The 18,711-nt window shown below is 52.3% G+C and overlaps 1 protein-coding gene across 1 annotated transcript in view; it reads right to left on the bottom strand.

Annotated features, from left to right (window-relative positions):
• The window catches only part of NARS1 (asparaginyl-tRNA synthetase 1), a 44,899-nt gene extending 27,718 nt beyond the window's left edge, over window positions 1-17,181 (bottom strand). Inside the window, exons 1-4 of the mRNA XM_056544736.1 lie at window positions 17,038-17,181; window positions 5,923-6,005; window positions 4,618-4,683; window positions 3,491-3,583 (exon numbers count right to left, since the gene is read on the bottom strand). Coding sequence (XP_056400711.1) covers window positions 3,491-3,583; window positions 4,618-4,683; window positions 5,923-6,005; window positions 17,038-17,077 — 282 coding nt within the window. The 5' untranslated portion in view covers window positions 17,078-17,181. The remainder of the gene's footprint in view (window positions 1-3,490; window positions 3,584-4,617; window positions 4,684-5,922; window positions 6,006-17,037) is intronic.
• Window positions 17,182-18,711: the final 1,530 nt, after the last annotated feature.

The raw sequence follows: 18,711 nt of genomic DNA, 5'->3' as shown, positions 1-18,711 counted from the left end.
GGTAGTCAGGGGCCATGTGCATTTGCAAAGCCCCCCGTGGTGCCAGAACAGTGGACCCCCCCCACATGTGACCCCATTTTGGAAACTACACCCCTCACAGAATTTAATAAGTGGTGCAGTGAGCATTTACACCCCACTGGCATTTGACAGATCTTTGGGACAGTGGGCTGTGCAAATGGAAAATTACATTTTCCATTTTCACGGATCACTGTTCCAAAAATCTGTCAGACACCTGTGGGGCGTAAATGCTCATTGTACCCCTTATTACATTACACGAGGGGTGTAGTTTCCAAAATGGGGTCACATATGGGGGGGTCCATTGTTCTAGTACCATGGGGGCTTTGTAAACACAAGTGGCCTTCAATTCCGGACAAATTTTATCTTCAAAACCCCAATGGCGCTCCCTCTCTTCTGAGCATTGTAGTGCACCCATAGAGCACTTTACATCCACATATGGGGTATGCTCTTACTCAGAAGAAATTGGGTTACATTTTGGGGGGCTTTTTTTTATTTTCCCTTGTGAAAATGAAAAATTTAGGGTGACACCAGCATTTTAGTGAAAAAAATTTTTTTTTTTCATTTTCCCATCCAATTTTAATGAAAATTTGTCAAACACCTGTGGGGTGTTCAGGCTCACTATACCCCTTATTACGTTCCGTGAGGGGTGTCGTTTCCAAAATGGGGTCACATGTCTGTATTTATTGTTTTGCGCTTATGTCAGAACCGCTGTAAAATCAGCCACCCCTGTGCAAATCACCAATTTAGGCCTCAAATGTACATGGTGCGCTCTCAATCCTGAGCCTTGTTGTGCGTCCGCAGAGCATTTTACGCCCACATATGGTGTATTTCTGTACTCAGGAGAAATTGCGTTACAAATTTTGGGGGTCTTTTTTTCCTTTTACCTCCCGTGAAAATAAAAAGTAAAGGACAACACCAGCATGTTAGTGTAAAAAACATTTTTTTTTTACACTAACAGGCTGGTGTAGACCCCAACTTTTCTTTTTCATAAGGGGTAAAAGGAAAAAAAGCCCCCAAAATTAGTAACGCAATTTCTCCCGAGTACGGAGATACCCCATATGTGGCACTAAACTGTTTCCTTGAAATACGACAGGGCTCCGAAGTGAGAGAGCGCCATGCGCATTTGAGGACTAAATTAGGGATTGCACAGGGGTGGACATAGGGGTATTCTACGCCAGTGATTCCCAAACAGGGTGCCTCCAGCTGTTGCTAAACTCCCAGCATGCCTGGACAGTCAGTGGCTGTCCGGAAATGCTGGGAGTTGTTGTTTTGCAACAGCTGGAGGCTCTGTTTTGGAAACACTGCCGTACAATACTTTTATTTTTTATTTTTTATTAGGGGGACAGTGTAAGGGGGTGTATATGTTGTGTTTTACTCTTTATTATGTGTAGTGTAGTGTAGTGTAGTGTTTTTAGGGTACATTCACACTGGCGGAGGTTTACAGTGAATTTACCGCTAGGAGTTTGCGCTGCGGTGAAAAATTTGCCACAGCCCAAACTTGAAGCAGAAAACTTACTGTAAACCCGCCAGTGTGAATGTACCCTGTACGTTCACATGGGGGGGCAAACCTCCAGCTGTTTCAAAACTACAACTCCCAGCATGTACTGACAGACCGTGCATGCTGGGAGTTGTACTTTTGCAACAGCTGGAGGCACACTGGTTGGAAAACCTTCAGTTAGGTTCTGTTACCTAACTCAGTATTTTCCAACCAGTGTGCCTCCAGCTGTTGCAAAACTTCAACTCCCAGCATGTACTGATTGCCGAAAGGCATGCTGGGAGATGTAGTTATGCAACAGCTGGAGGGATCGCAACTACAACTCCCAGCATGCCCAGAGAGCTGTTTAGGCTTGCTGGGAGTTGCAGTTTTGCAACATCTGTAGAGCTATAGTTTAGAGACCACTGCATAGTGGTCTCCAAACTGTGGACCTCCAGATGTTGCAAAACTACAACTCCCAGCATGCCCAGACAGCAAACTGCTGTCTGGGCATGCTGGGAGTTGTAGTTTTGCAAGATCTGGAGGTGCACAGTATAGAGATCACTTTGCAGTGGTCTCAAACTGTAGACCTCCAGCTGTTGCAAAACTGCAACTCCCAGCAAGCCTAAACAGCTCTCTGGGCATGCTGGGAGTTGTAGTTTTGCAACATCTGGAGGGTTACAGTTAAGAGACCACTATAGTGGTCTCAGACTGTAGCCCTCCAGATGTTGCTAAGTAACTCACCGGCTTCCGTTGGATCCAGGGAGCTGCGTCGCGGTCCTCTTCTTCCGCCGATCGTCACCGGCTGCCGCCGCTGATCGTCGCCGCTGCCGTCGCCGATGGGTAAGTGGATCTTCGGCGCCGGTCCCTGTCGGTTTCCCCGTTCTGCCCCGCCTATTGTGGGAGGGCAGGACGGGGAAACCGAAAGTAAACCCCTCCGCCCCCGATCTGCTATTGGTGGTAGCGTCTAGACCACCAATAGCAGAGATAGGAGGGGTGGCAACTCTGCCACCTCACTCCTATCGCTACAGGGGGATCGTGGGTGTCTAGAACACCCACGATCCCCTTCTATTCCGGGTCACCATAGACCCGTATGACCCGGAATCGGCGCAAATCGCAAGTGTGAATTCACTTGCGATTTGCGCCGATCGCCGACATGGGGGGGGTCTAATGACCCCCCTGGGCATTTGCGCGGGGTGCCTGCTGATAGATATCAGCAGTCACTCCGGCGCGATCCCCGCCCCGCGCGGACCGAAATTCCCACGGGCGTACAGGTACGCCCTTGGTCCTTAAGTACCAGGGAGCAAAGGCGTACCTGTACGCCCTTGGTCCTTAAGGGGTTAAACAGCACAAATCTGAAATTCCCCTGATCTCCACCGAGCAGGTTGCAGCTATGTACTACATCTGCTGTCCTGCCTCATAGTCACATAGGTACACGTAGGTTGCCAGTAGAGATGAGCAAACTTACAGTAAATTCGATTCGTCACAAACTTCTCGGCTCGGCAGTTGATGACTTTTCCTGCATAAATGAGTTCAGCTTTCAGGTGCTCCCGTGGGCTGGAAAAGGTGGGTACAGTCCTAGGAGACTCTTTCCTAGGAATGTATCCACCTTTTCCAGCCCACCGGAGCACCTGAAAGCTGAACTAATTTATGCAGGATAAGTCATCAACTGCCGAGCCGAGAAGTTCGTGACGTATCAAATTTACTGTAAGTTCGCTCATCTCTAGTTGCCATCAGCAGGACAAGAAGCCTCATCCTGCATTATATACTGATCCGATCTCCGCATTTAAGGCAGTGCTTCCCAACCAGGGTGCCTCCAGCTGTTGCAAAACTACAACTCCCAGCATGCCCGGACAGCCTTTGGCTGTCCGGGCATGCTGGGAGTTGTAGTTTTGCAACAGCTGGAGGCGCCCTGGTTGGGAAGCACTGATTTAAGGTTTTCATGCTGAGTGGTTACTACACAGACCAGGATAAATCTCAGCATCAGACAATCCTGACCTCTTTCTTTTCCTTGGCCTCGTTCTTCATTTGTTCCCGGTTCCAGAGCTTTTTGACGTTCTTCAGCTGGGTCTTGGAGATCACATCCCATCTCTGCAGGGAGGATAAGAAAGAGGAGAAGGAGGTAAGAGCAGATTCTTATACTGAAATGTGACTTAAAGGGGTACTCTGGTGAAAACCTTTTTTCTTTTAAATCAACTGGTGGCAGAAAGTTAAACATATTTGTAAATTAATTCTATTAAAAAAATCTTAATCCTTCCAGTACTTAATCAGCTGCTGTTATGATCCACAGGAAGTTCTTTTCTTTTTGAATTTCCTTTCTGCCTGACCACCGTGCTCTCTGCTGACACCTATGTCCATTTTAGGAACTGTCCATAGCAGGATAGGTTTTCTATGGGGATTTGCTCCTGCTCTGGACAGTTCTTAAAATGGACAGAGGTGTCAGCTCTGTGGTCAGACAAAGGAAATTCAAAAAGAAAAGAACTTCCTGTGGATCTTAAAAAGCAGCTGATAAGTACTGGAAGGATTAAGATTTTTTTTTAATAGAAGTCATTTACAAATCTGTTTAACTCTCTGGCACCAGTTGATTAAAAAAAAAAAAAATAAAATAAAAAAAAAGGATTTCCAGTGGAGTACCCCTTTAAAATAGAAATAGGCTTATGCCAGGCAAATCTGAATTTACATATGTAAGGGGTAAACATATCTATCCTAAGACAAATAAAAGAGCTGTCACAACAACAATGGACCCCCAGTCCCTCTGAGGGACCTGATGAACTCACATAGGCCCCTACAAGGCACTGACAGTAGCCACTGTAGTAAAACTAGTTTCCTGCATGGATTTCTACTAATGGACACTGTTTCGGCTAAGTATTCCTGCGGCAAGGACAGGTGGGTCCATAGATTGATTGTTACGGACCGAATCCATCCAATTGGTAGTGAGTGGGCACCTACTGTCAGACCCTCACAGTGCTGCAAGATGGACACAGTCTGAATTACTCTGTGCGGCTGGGGACCGACCCAATAACACTGTCTGTGCTCTGCACAGTCCTCATTACCCCCACCTTGTCACATAGCAATATCTGCCATATTGTATCCTGAGTTCATGCAAGAATTACAAGGCATCCAACCTCATTCTCCTTCTGTGAGTCCACATAAAAGACTGGAAACGGCTCTTTTCCCACTGTCAGCATAGCCTGAAATAAAATAAAAAGGGTCAAAGTAGTTACACATGACTGCAGGATCAGACTACACAGGGTCTGTTCAAAGTCTGTTACCAAAGAGATACATAGAAGTCTGCAGAGAAACTGTATACACAAAACTGAGGTATTAAAGGGGTACTCCAGTGGAAATTGTATATATATATTTTTTTTAAATCAACTGGTGCCAGAAAGTTAAGCAGATTTGTAAATTACTTCTATTAAAAAAAATCTTTATCCTTCCAGTACTTATTAGCTGCTGAATTCTACAGAGAAAGTTCTTTTTTTGGATTTCTTATTTTTTTTTTTTTCTGACCACAGTGCTCTCTGCTGACACCTCTGTCCGTATCAGGAACTGTCCAGAACAGGAGAAAATCCCCATAGCAAACCTATGCAGCTCTGGACAGTTCCTGACACGGACAGAGGTGTCAGCAGAGAGCACTGTGGACAGGAAAAAAAAAAAAAAATCCAAAAACAAAAAGAACTTTCTCAGTAATATTCAGCCGCTTTAAGTACTGGAAGGATATAGATTTTTTTTTTTATAGAAGTAATTCACAAATCTGTTTAACTTTATGACACCAGTTGATAAAAAAATAAATAAAAAAACATTCCCACCGGAGTACCCCTTTAAGACTATTTTGACGTTTAGCTGCAAAACTGGTTGCAAAAGTAAAACTTCAGGGCGGATAAATTCCATCTGGTGCAGCAACCTTCCATTGTTTACAGTGGGATTCTGCTGTCCCATGCACACAGATTCCATCCTCCACTGAAAGAATAAACCTGGTTATTACTTCAGTGAAATGCACTCGGACATACGTTGGCGTAAATGGAGATAGCGCATGTCCAATCCGTCCTAGTGCCGACATTGTCAGCGCCTGCTGTGTACGGAACGTCCGCCCAGAACTTTTTCAGATAAATTCTGCACTTAAAAGGGTACTCCGCTGCTCAGCATTTGGAACAGACTGTTCCGAATGCTGGAGCCGGGAGCTCATGACATCATAGCCCCCCCCCCCCCTCATGACGTCACACCCCACCCCCTCAATGCAAGTCTATGAATGCTGTCACGCCCCCTCCCATAGGCTTGCATTGAGGGGGTTGGGCGTGACGTCATGAGGGGGGGCTATGACCTCACAAGCTCCCGACGCCGGCTCCAGCGGTCGGAACAGTTGGTTCCATACACTGAGCAGCGGAGTACCCCTTTAAGTATGTCATTTTACACTATCAGGTGAGCATTACCTTGAGGACAGTCTTGAATGGTTTTTCCTTAGTTCCATCTCCAGTGGCATCATCCCCTTCTTTGTCAGAAATGTACATCTCTTCTGTAAGAGAAAATCAACACCGAGATGGATAAGGAAGGACCAGGAAAGGGCTATCCTGCACACACCAAAGCAGTCAACTCTAGAGGTAGCCAAGAAGCTGTCTTGTCTTATAGGGAAACTGTAGTGTAACTTATCCCCTATCCGAACGATCTCCTGTACAGGGCCCCGGCAGTGCACATGAAGGGAGTGTTTTGTCCTTGTATGACCGGCGGCTGACATGTCCCCTTCATGTATCTCTATGGGATATATGGAGGGGAGTATCTGCCGCTGCTTCATGCTGGGGTCGGACACATCCCTTTCCCTCCAGGGTATCGTGGGGGGCCCCGGCAGTCGAACTCCCACGATCTACAACTTATCCCCTAACCTTCATATATGGGATCCGTTATATACCACTACAGTTTTCCTTTAAAGGGGTACTCTGCTGCTCAGCGTTTGGAACAAACTGTTTCGAACGCTGGAGCCAGGAGCTGGTGACGTTATAGCCCCGCCCCCTAATGACTTCACGCTCCACCCCCTCAATGCAAGTCTATGGGAGGGGGTGTGACAGCTGTCACACCCCCTCCCATAGACTTGCATTGAGGGGGCGGGGCATGACGTCACAAGGCGGTGGGGCTATGACGTCATGAGCTCCCGATGCCGGCTCCTGTGTTCGGAACAGTTTGTTCCAAACGGTGAGCAGCGAAGTACCCCTTTAAGGGTGCATGCCCATCACAGCTCGGGCATAAGACAGCTGGTTCCGGTAGGAGAATATGAAAAGCAGCTCTTGCTGTATCCCTGCCGGATCTGTGCTGTACCCCATTGATTCTTTTTCCAGTCGTGTAATATCAGGATCGTGGGGGAGGGGGATTTGTCAGCGGTGGTGTAAAATGTGTATGTGGGCCAAATGTATTAAATGGTATAGGGCATGTGATCAGTATGGGGTTAGTACACTTTTTTTGCTTCAGTACTCCACTTTGTAGGATTCTTCCTCTGCGCCTTTATAACCCGTTTACGACTTTAAACAAATACGGTCCACAGTCAGTTTTGTAAGACAGGTCTGAGCTTGTGTAGTTGTAAGATAAATTAAAGGGGTATTCCAGCCTTAGACATCTTATCCCCTATCCAAAAGGATAAGATGTTTGATCGCAGGGATCCTGCCACTGGGCCCCCTGCAATCTCTGTGCAGCACCTGGCATTCTGTGCGGGGAGCTGCTCCCGAGACAAAGATGTGACACCACATCAGGTGGGGGGGTGTAACATCACGCCCCCTGCCATAGACATGAATGGAGGGGGAGTGGCATGACGTCACGTTTCCGGAGCAGCTCCCAGGAAACAATGCCAGGTGCTGCACAGAGATTGTAGGGGGTCCCAGTGGCAGGACCCTCACGATCAGAAATCTTATGCCCTATACTTCGGATAGGGGATAAGATGTCTAATGCTGGAATACCCCTTTAAAGGGGTACTCCGCCCCTGGCATCTTATCCCCTATCCAAAGGATAGGGGATAAGATGTTAGATTGCCGCGGTGCCGCTGCTGGGGACCCCGGGGATCGCTGCTGCGGCACCCCGCTATCATTACTGCACAGAGTGAGTTCGCTCTGTGCGTAATGACGGGCGATACAGGGGCCGGAGCAACGTGACGTCATGGCTCCGCCCCTCATGACATCACGGCCCGTCCCCTTAATGCAAGTCTATGGCAGGGGGCGTGACGACCGCCACGCCCCCTTCCATAGACTAGTATTGACGGGGGCGGGCCATGACGTCACGAGGGGCGGAGCCGTGATGTAACGATGCTCCGGCCCCTGTATTGCCCGTCATCACGTGCAGAGCGATCTCGCTCTGCGCAGTAATAATAGCGGGGTGCTGCAGCAGCGATCCCAGGGGCCAAAGTGGAGTATTTTGCTGCAGAGGACCTGCACTTCCCTGTATTACAGACAACCTATTGATTGTTTTAAGCAAGGTGCAGTACTAAGATTCTCCTGTGGTGGCACTGCAAGGAAACTATATTTACAGCCATTTTCCTACAGATCACAACTGATCGATGGAGGTTTTAGCAGGAGGACAATTCATGATCGTCTATCAAAGTGACCCTTCTAAGGCTACAATCACAGTTTCTTGGATGGAATTTTAGGCATAAAAATCCCTTTTATGTCCTTTTTCCCGCCATTGAATTCAATGAGAAAACATGACACAGATCACACAGTGTATGGGTAGGGCCACACAAAGTGCATCCGCAATGTACACTGCTCAAAAAAATAAAGGGAACACTTAAACAACACAAGGTAACTCCAAGTCAATGACACTTCTGTGAAATCACACTGTCCACTCAGGAAGTAACACTGATTGACAATCAATTTCACATGCTGTTGTGCAAATGGAACAGACAACAGGTGGAAATTATAGGCAATTAGCAAGACATCCCCAATAAAGGAGTGGTTCTGCAGGTGGTGACCACAGACCACTTCTCAGTTCCTATGCTTCCTGGCTGATGTTTTGGTCACTTTTGAATGCTGGCGGTGCTTTCACTCTAGTGGTAGCATGAGACGGAGTCTACAACCCACACAAGTGGTTCAGGTAGTGCAGCTCATCCAGGATGGCACATCAGTGTGAGCTGTGGCAAGGTTTGCTGTGTCTGTCAGCTTAGTGTCCAGAGAACTGAGGCGCTACCAGGAGACAGGCATCAGGACATCAGGAGACGTGTAGGTCCTAGGAGGGCAACAACCCAGCAGCAGGACCGCTACCTCAGCCTTTGTGCAAGGAGGAGAAGGAGGAGCACTGCCAGAACCCTGCAAAATGATCTCCAGCAGGTCACAAAAGTGCATGTGTCCACTCAATCAGAAACAGACTCCATGAGGGTGGTATGAGGGCCCGACGTCCACAGGTGGGGGTTGTGCTTACAGCCCAACATTGTGCAGGACATTTGGCATTTGTCAGAGAACACCAAGATTGGCAAATTCACCACTGGCGTCCTGTGCTCTTCACAGATGAAAGAAGGTTCACACTGAACACGTGACAGTCTGGAGACGCCGTGGAGAACGTTCTGCTGCCTGCAACATCCTCGAGCATGACCGGTTAGGTGGTGGGTCAGTAATGGTGTGGGGTGGCATTTCTTTGGGGGGCCGCACAGCCCTTCATGTGCTTGCCAGAGGTAGCCTGACTGCCATTAGGTACCGAGATGAGATCCTCAAACCCCTTGTGAGACCATAAGCTGGTGCGGTTGGCCCTGGGTTCCTCCTACTGCAAGACAATGCTAGACCTCATGTGGATGGAGTGTGTCAGCAGTTCCTGCAAGAGGAAGGCATTGATGCTATGGACTGGCCCGCTCGTTCCCCAGACCTGAATCTGATTAAGCACATCTGGGACATCATGTCTCGCTCCATCCACCAATGCCACGTTGCATCAGACTGTCCAGGAGTTGGCGGATGCTTTAGTCCATGTCTGGGAGGACTTCCCTCAGGAGACCATCCACCACCTCATCAGGAGCATGCCCAGGCATTGTAGGGAGGTCATACGGGCACGTGGAGGCCACACACACTACTGAGCCTCATTGTGACTTGTTATAAGGACATTACATAAAGTTGGATCAGCCTGTAGTGTGGTTTTCCACTGTGATTCTGAGTGGGACTCCATATCCAGATCTCCATGGGTTAATAAATTAGATTTTTATTGATAATGTTTTTGTGATTTTGTTGTCAGCACATTGAACTATGTAAAGACGAAAGTATTTCATACGATTAGTTCATTCATTCAGATCTAGGATGTGTTATCTCAGTGTTCCCTTTATTTTTTTGAGCAGTGTATTTGATGTGTCGGATGCACTGCCAGCAGTCACAGAGCGATAGCAGAGAAAGCTCCCTGTAGCTCTGTGTGTCCGGTCGTAGTGATCTCCCGCCGGTAGTCACCAGCTGACATACAGAGCTACCCGGCCGCAGCAGAGAGCTTTCTCTGCAGTTGCTCTGTGACAACCAGCAGTGCATCCACAGCATCTTAAACACTGCGGTGACCCTACCATAAAGGGGTTTTCCAGGATTTGTTTTTCTTTACCCTATTACCTCCGTGCGCTACTTTGTCCCATTTTCATGCACAGGACTCACACCCTGAAGTGCTGTAGTGCAAGTCTTTTTATTTTACGGTTGTCCCTGACCTTTCCCAGTTTTCCATGCGGCATATTGGATCTGCAGTTGCAGATTTTACAATTCAGTCAAAAATACATAAAAATTGACAGGTAAAATACACGTATCCAATGTGTATATGCTGATCGGACCCCACCGAGCAGACCAGAGTTTTTCCAACCATGGTGCATTCGGCTGTTGCAGAAACTACAACTCGCAGCATGCCCGGACAGCCGTGGCTGTAGTTTCGCAACAGCTGGAGGAAGCCTGGTTGGGAAACACTGGGGAGAGAGAATAAAGAGGCACGGGGGGGGGGGGGGGAGAATAAAGAGGCACTGGGGGGGGGAGAATAAAGAGGCACTGGGGGGGGGAGAATAAAGAGGCACGGGGGGAGAATAAAGAGGCACGGGGGGGGGGGGAGAATAAAGAGGCGGGGGGGGGGGAGAATAAAGAGGCGGGGGGAGGGGGGGGGGGAGAATAAAGAGGCACGGGGGGGGGAGAATAAAGAGGCACGGGGGGGGGGGGAGAGAATAAAGAGGCACGGGGGGGGGGGGGGGAGAGAATAAAGAGGCACGGGGGGGGGGGGGAGAATAAAGAGGCACGGGGGGGGGGGAGAGAATAAAGAGGCACGGGGGGGGGGGAGAGAATAAAGAGGCACGGGGGGGGGGGGAGAGAATAAAGAGGCACGGGGGGGGGGGGGGAGAGAATAAAGAGGCACGGGGGGGGGGGGGGGGAGAGAATAAAGAGGCACGGGGGGGGGGGGGGAGAGAATAAAGAGGCACGGGGGGGGGGGGGAGAGAATAAAGAGGCACGGGGGGGGGGGGAGAGAATAAAGAGGCACGGGGGGGGGGGGAGAGAATAAAGAGGCACGGGGGGGGGGGGGGAGAATAAAGAGGCACGGGGGGGGGGGAGAATAAAGAGGCACGGGGGGGGGAGAATAAAGAGGCACGGGGGGGGGGAGAATAAAGAGGCACGGGGGGGGAGAATAAAGAGGCACGGGGGGGGGAGAATAAAGAGGCACGGGGGGGGGGAGAATAAAGAGGCACGGGGGGGGGAGAATAAAGAGGCACGGGGGGGGGGAGAATAAAGAGGCGGGGGGGGGGGAGAATAAAGAGGCACGGGGGGGGGGAGAATAAAGAGGCACGGGGGGGGGAGAATAAAGAGGCACGGGGGGGAGAATAAAGAGGCACGGGGGGGGGAGAATAAAGAGGCACGGGGGGGGAGATAAAGAGGCACGGGGGGGGGGGGGAATAAAGAGGCACGGGGGGGGGAGAATAAAGAGGCACGGGGGGGGGAGAATAAAGAGGCACGGGGGGGGGGGAATAAAGAGGCACGGGGGGGGGGGGAGAATAAAGAGGCACGGGGGGGGGAGAATAAAGAGGCACGGGGGGGGGGAGAATAAAGAGGCACGGGGGGGGGGAGAATAAAGAGGCACGGGGGGGGGAGAATAAAGAGGCACGGGGGGGGGGAGAATAAAGAGGCACGGGGGGGGGGAGAATAAAGAGGCACTGGGGGGGGGGAGAATAAAGAGGCACGGGGGGGGGGAGAATAAAGAGGCACGGGGGGGGAGAATAAAGAGGCACGGGGGGGAGAATAAAGAGGCACGGGGGGGGGGAGAATAAAGAGGCACGGGGGGGGGGAGAGAATAAAGAGGCACGGGGGGGGGGGGGGAGAGAATAAAGAGGCACGGGGGGGGGAGAGAATAAAGAGGCACGGGGGGGGGGAGAGAATAAAGAGGCACGGGGGGGGGGGAGAGAATAAAGAGGCACGGGGGGGGGGAGAGAATAAAGAGGCACGGGGGGGGGGGGAGAATAAAGAGGCACGGGGGGGGGGGAGAATAAAGAGGCACGGGGGGGGGGAGAATAAAGAGGCACGGGGGGGGGGAGAATAAAGAGGCACGGGGGGGGGGGAGAATAAAGAGGCACGGGGGGGGGGAGAATAAAGAGGCACGGGGGGGGGAGAATAAGAGGCACGGGGGGGGGAGAATAAAGAGGCACGGGGGGGGGGGGAGAATAAAGAGGCACGGGGGGGGGGGGGAGAATAAAGAGGCACGGGGGGGGGGAGAATAAAGAGGCACGGGGGGGGGGGAGAATAAAGAGGCACGGGGGGGGGGGAGAATAAAGAGGCACGGGGGGGGGGGAGAATAAAGAGGCACGGGGGGGGGGAGAATAAAGAGGCACGGGGGGGAGAATAAAGAGGCACGGGGGGGGGGAGAATAAAGAGGCACGGGGGGGGGAGAATAAAGAGGCACGGGGGGGGGGAGAATAAAGAGGCACGGGGGGGGGAGAATAAAGAGGCACGGGGGGGGGGGAGAATAAAGAGGCACGGGGGGGGGAGAATAAAGAGGCACGGGGGGGGGGGGAGAATAAAGAGGCGGGGGGGGGGAGAATAAAGAGGCACGGGGGGGGAGAAGGGCGGGGGGGAGAATAAAGAGGCACGGGGGGGGGGAGAATAAAGAGGCACGGGGGGGGGAGAATAAAGAGGCACGGGGGGGGGGAGAATAAAGAGGCACGGGGGGGGGGGAGAATAAAGAGGCACGGGGGGGGGGAGAATAAAGAGGCACGGGGGGGGGAGAATAAAGAGGCACGGGGGGGGGGAGAATAAAGAGGCACGGGGGGGGGAGAATAAAGAGGCACGGGGGGGGGGAGAATAAAGAGGCACGGGGGGGGGGGAGAATAAAGAGGCACGGGGGGGGGAGAATAAAGAGGCACGGGGGGGGGAGAATAAAGAGGCACGGGGGGGGGGAGAATAAAGAGGCACGGGGGGGGGAGAATAAAGAGGCACGGGGGGGGGGAGAATAAAGAGGCACGGGGGGGGGGAGAATAAAGAGGCACGGGGGGGGGAGAATAAAGAGGCACGGGGGGGGAGAATAAAGAGGCACGGGGGGGGGAGAATAAAGAGGCACGGGGGGGGGGAGAGAATAAAGAGGCACGGGGGGGGGGGGAGAGAATAAAGAGGCACGGGGGGGGGAGAGAATAAAGAGGCACGGGGGGGGGGAGAGAATAAAGAGGCACGGGGGGGGGGAGAGAATAAAGAGGCACGGGGGGGGGGGGAGAATAAAGAGGCACGGGGGGGGGGGGAGAATAAAGAGGCACGGGGGGGGGGGAGAATAAAGAGGCACGGGGGGGGGGAGAATAAAGAGGCACGGGGGGGGGGAGAATAAAGAGGCACGGGGGGGGGGAGAATAAAGAGGCACGGGGGGGGGAGAATAAAGAGGCACGGGGGGGGGAGAATAAAGAGGCACGGGGGGGGGAGAATAAAGAGGCACGGGGGGGGGGGAGAATAAAGAGGCACGGGGGGGGGGGAGAATAAAGAGGCACGGGGGGGGGGGAGAATAAAGAGGCACGGGGGGGGGGGAGAATAAAGAGGCACGGGGGGGGGGAGAATAAAGAGGCACGGGGGGGGGGAGAATAAAGAGGCACGGGGGGGGGGAGAATAAAGAGGCACGGGGGGGGAGAATAAAGAGGCACGGGGGGGGGGGGAGAATAAAGAGGCACGGGGGGGGGAGAATAAAGAGGCACGGGGGGGGGAGAATAAAGAGGCACGGGGGGGGGGAGAATAAAGAGGCACGGGGGGGGGGAGAATAAAGAGGCACGGGGGGGGGGAGAATAAAGAGGCACGGGGGGGGGGAGAATAAAGAGGCACGGGGGGGGGGAGAATAAAGAGGCACGGGGGGGGGGAGAATAAAGAGGCACGGGGGGGGGGAGAATAAAGAGGCACGGGGGGGGGGGGAATAAAGAGGCACGGGGGGGGGGGAATAAAGAGGCACGGGGGGGGGGAGGATAAAGAGGCACGGGGGGGGGGGAGGATAAAGAGGCATGTGGGGGGGGGAGAATAAAGAGGCATGTGGGGGGGGGGGAGAATAAAGAGGCATGTGGGGGGGGGGGAGAATAAAGAGGCATGTGGGGGGGGGGGAGAATAAAGAGGCATGGGGGGGGAGAATAAAGAGGCATGGGGGGGGGGGAGAATAAAGAGGCATGGGGGGGGGAAGAATAAAGAGGCATGGGGGGGGGAGAATAAAGAGGCATGGGGGGGGGGGGAGAATAAAGAGGCATGGGGGGGGGGGGAGAATAAAGAGGCATGGGGGGGGGGGGAGAATAAAGAGGCATGGGGGGGGGGGAGAATAAAGAGGCATGGGGGGGGGGGAGAATAAAGAGGCATGGGGGGGGGGAGAATAAAGAGGCATGGGGGGGGGAGAATAAAGAGGCATGGGGGGGGGAGAATAAAGAGGCATGGGGGGGGGAGAATAAAGAGGCATGGGGGGGGGGGAGAATAAAGAGGCATGGGGGGGGGAGAATAAAGAGGCGGGGGGGGGGGGAGAATAAAGAGGCGGGGGGGGGGGGAGAATAAAGAGGCGGGGGGGGGGGGAGAATAAAGAGGCACGGGGGGGGGGGAGAATAAAGAGGCACGGGGGGGGGAGAATAAAGAGGCACGGGGGGGGGAGAATAAAGAGGCACGGGGGGGGGGGGAGAATAAAGAGGCACGGGGGGGGGAGAATAAAGAGGCACGGGGGGGGGAGAATAAAGAGGCACGGGGGGGGGAGAATAAAGAGGCACGGGGGGGGGAGAATAAAGAGGCACGGGGGGGGGAGAATAAAGAGGCACGGGGGGGGGAGAATAAAGAGGCACGGGGGGGGGGGAGAATAAAGAGGCACGGGGGGGGGGGGAGAATAAAGAGGCACGGGGGGGGGGGAGAATAAAGAGGCACGGGGGGGGGGGAGAATAAAGAGGCACGGGGGGGGGAATAAAGAGGCACGGGGGGGGGGGGGAATAAAGAGGCACGGGGGGGGGGAATAAAGAGGCACGGGGGGGGGGGGAATAAAGAGGCACGGGGGGGGGGGAATAAAGAGGCACGGGGGGGGGAATAAAGAGGCACGGGGGGGGGGAATAAAGAGGCACGGGGGGGGGGAATAAAGAGGCACGGGGGGGGGGAATAAAGAGGCACGGGGGGGGGAATAAAGAGGCACGGGGGGGGGGAATAAAGAGGCACGGGGGGGGAGAATAAAGAGGCACGGGGGGGGGGAGAATAAAGAGGCACGGGGGGGAGAATAAAGAGGCACGGTGGGGGGGGAGAATAAAGAGGCATGGGGGGGGGAGAATAAAGAGGCATGGGGGGGGGGAGAATAAAGAGGCATGGGGGGGGGAGAATAAAGAGGCATGTGGGGGGGGGGAGAATAAAGAGGCATGTGGGGGGGGGGAGAATAAAGAGGCATGGGGGGGGGAGAATAAAGAGGCATGTGGGGGGGGGGGAGAATAAAGAGGCATGTGGGGGGGGGGGAGAATAAAGAGGCATGTGGGGGGGGGAGAATAAAGAGGCATGGGGGGGGGAGAATAAAGAGGCATGGGGGGGGGAGAATAAAGAGGCATGGGGGGGGGAGAATAAAGAGGCATGGGGGGAGAGAATAAAGAGGCATGGGGGGAGAGAATAAAGAGGCATGGGGGGGAGAGAATAAAGAGGCATGGGGGGGAGAGAATAAAGAGGCATGGGGGGAGAGAATAAAGAGGCATGGGGGGAGAGAATAAAGAGGCATGGGGGGAGAGAATAAAGAGGCATGGGGGGAGAGAATAAAGAGGCATGGGGGGAGAGAATAAAGAGGCATGGGGGGAGAGAATAAAGAGGCATGGGGGGGGGAGAGAATAAAGAGGCATGGGGGGGGGGAGAGAATAAAGAGGCATGGGGGGGAGGAGAGAATAAAGAGGCATGGGGGGGAGAATAGAGAGGCATGGGGGGGGGAGAATAAAGAGGCATGGGGGGGGGAGAATAAAGAGGCATGGGGGGGGGGAGAATAAAGAGGCATGGGGGGGGAGAGAATAAAGAGGCATGGGGGGGGAGAGAATAAAGAGGCATGGGGGGGGAGAGAATAAAGAGGCATGGGGGGGGGGAGAGAATAAAGAGGCATGGGGGGGGGGAGAATAAAGAGGCGGGGGGGGAGAATAAAGAGGCACGGGGGGGGGGAGAATAAAGAGGCACGGGGGGGGAGAATAAAGAGGCACGGGGGGGGAGAATAAAGAGGCACGGGGGGGGAGAATAAAGAGGCATGGGGGGGGAGAATAAAGAGGCACGGGGGGGAGGAATAAAGAGGCATGGGGGGGGAGGAATAAAGAGGCATGGGGGGGAGAATAAAGAGGCATGGGGGGGAGAATAAAGAGGCATGGGGGGGAGAATAAAGAGGCATGGGGGGGAGGAATAAAGAGGCATGGGGGGGAGGAATAAAGAGGCATGGGGGGGAGAATAAAGAGGCATGGGGGGGAGAATAAAGAGGCATGGGGGGGAGAATAAAGAGGCATGGGGGGGAGAATAAAGAGGCATGGGGGGGAGAATAAAGAGGCATGGGGGGGAGAATAAAGAGGCATGGGGGGGAGAATAAAGAGGCATGGGGGGGAGAATAAAGAGGCATGGGGGGGGGGGGGAGGTTGACTACAGATAGGTTGAGGTATTTGAAAGCTGTCTTAAAATAAGAGTAAAAAAAAAATAAAAGAAACCTGTATCCATTGCCCACAGGAATAGAGAAATGGGAATGAAAGCTGAGCTCTGATTGGTTAAAAATAGCACCCCCCCAATACTTTCTTGCTGTCACTGAATGAGAACGAGGCTAGAAAACCCCCCTCAAGAACGATGAACGATGGCTACCAATCACTGACAACAAGCAGAGATCTTCAATGGAAGTGAAACAGAAAGTGTATAGGGATAGGGCCCCTCTAACTATTGCAAAACTACAACTCCCAGCATGCCCGGACAGCCAATGGCTGTCTGGGCGTGCCGGGAGTTAGAGTTTTGCAATAGCTGGAGGGCCACAGTTTGGAGACCACTGTATTGGTATCCTTGTCCAGCTGGACCAGCACATGGCACTTAACACTGGCCACGAAAGAGTTAATAATGACCCCCATCCCTATAGACTCCAACCAGTGCAGTGCCCCCCTGGTCCGCCATGTCAGTCCTCACCTATACGAAGCTGCGCTGCGCCCCCAGTGATCTCCTCCATGTCTCTCACACACTGTCAGCCGGTTGCATCAGATCTGCTTCCACTTGCTCAATGCGCATGCGCGCTGCCAGCAGCTCCCTGCAGACCGCCCTCCACCCTGACTCACTCTAGCCGCTCTACATCACGCTAAGAACTCTATAGCGCTCTACTTCCGGTAGGACGCCGGATGTGGAATAGATGTTGCTGTGACAGCTGTCATCATTCGCTATTTTTTGTTGGATTTCTATGCCTGCACGGCTTACAGTGTTCATTGCATTGAAATTCCTGTGCCGATGAATCTTGTGTGAAGCAGTTGCCCATAGCAACCAATTCTTTCAAAAATGAAAACTGGAATCTGGTTGCTGTGGGCAACAGCACCACTGCCCCTCTGCACAAGTTTTGATAAATCTCCATCCAAAGGTTGGTTAAAAAAAAAAAAAAAAAAAAAAAAAAAAGCCCCAAAAATGTGTTTATTTCTCCCATAGACTTCTTTAAGTGGTAAAAGAAAAAGTCTGATTGTATGTATGTTTTTTTTACTGCCATTTTTTCCCCCAGGCCAGGTTCACACTGCCGAATTTCCAAGCAGAATACCACGGAAATATTCTGCTCTGAAATTCCAATGCTGCAGAGTCCCATTGATTTATATAGAATTCTGCTGCACCATGCACAGGGTGGAAATGCCGATTTTGTTATCTGCAGAAACAAAGAATCAGTGGATTCCGCTCGGAAATGTATTGCCACCCATGGAGATGGCGCATTTCCAATCGGTACACGCAAATGTGCAGAATGTCTGCCGAGTGGGAGCCAAAGTATTGCCGGGCAGGAGAGACGTCCCATGGGGTCCACTTCACTTGCTAGATCCCCATCTGAGATGCTGGTAGGACATAAGGGAATTGTTAAAGGAGAACTGTGGCAAAACATTTTTCATTTCCCCTGTGCCCGAGCTGCACAAACAAAAAAAACTTTAACTCACTTTCCTCCTGAGCGCACTGTCATGTAAGGAGACTGGACAGCAGAGAGAAGGCGGGGCCCAGGCTCCTTACATGACAGTGCAATCAGCCTATCACCAGCCAGCGATACGTTGAGCGCAGTATGAGTCACCGTGCCCAGGAACCAGCGAGAATACCAGCACCGGAGGACCGGGACGCCGATATCAATACAACAGGGGAATGCAGGAAGGTGAGTTAAAGTTTTTTATTTTTTTATTTTTTTAAGTTTTTGCAGCCCGGCCACAGGGGGAATGAAAAAGGTTTTGCCACAGTTCTTTAATTTCTAATGATAATTGGTTTTCTCTTAGTCCTAGCTGCAGCACACAGATATTTCACCCTAGTTGTAGCTTAGTTTCTTGTTATAACACAATGGACTGGGCATGATCGCCCTCTTTAAAGGGGTACTTGTTTTATATCTTCTTAGGTTCATAAAATTCTGTTGTCTTACCAGGCCATGGGATCTATGCTGAGAACAAACAAATGATTTCTGTCTTACGTTGGTTGCTAGTGTATTTACTATTGTTGTGCATGGACAATGATAATTTTGGCACAACATGTCATGCTGCTTGTCAAAACCCAAAACCTTGCTTATACCATTTGTTGCTTATACCATTTGTTGCTTATACCATGTTATATTTTGCAACAGATATCTGCGCAACACAAAAT

The sequence above is a fragment of the Hyla sarda genome, chromosome 1 (genome assembly GCF_029499605.1).
Source record: "Hyla sarda isolate aHylSar1 chromosome 1, aHylSar1.hap1, whole genome shotgun sequence".
NCBI lineage: Eukaryota > Metazoa > Chordata > Amphibia > Anura > Hylidae > Hyla > Hyla sarda.
Note: the sequence above shows the minus strand (reverse complement) of the source record. Positions and strands in the feature narration are given on the sequence as shown.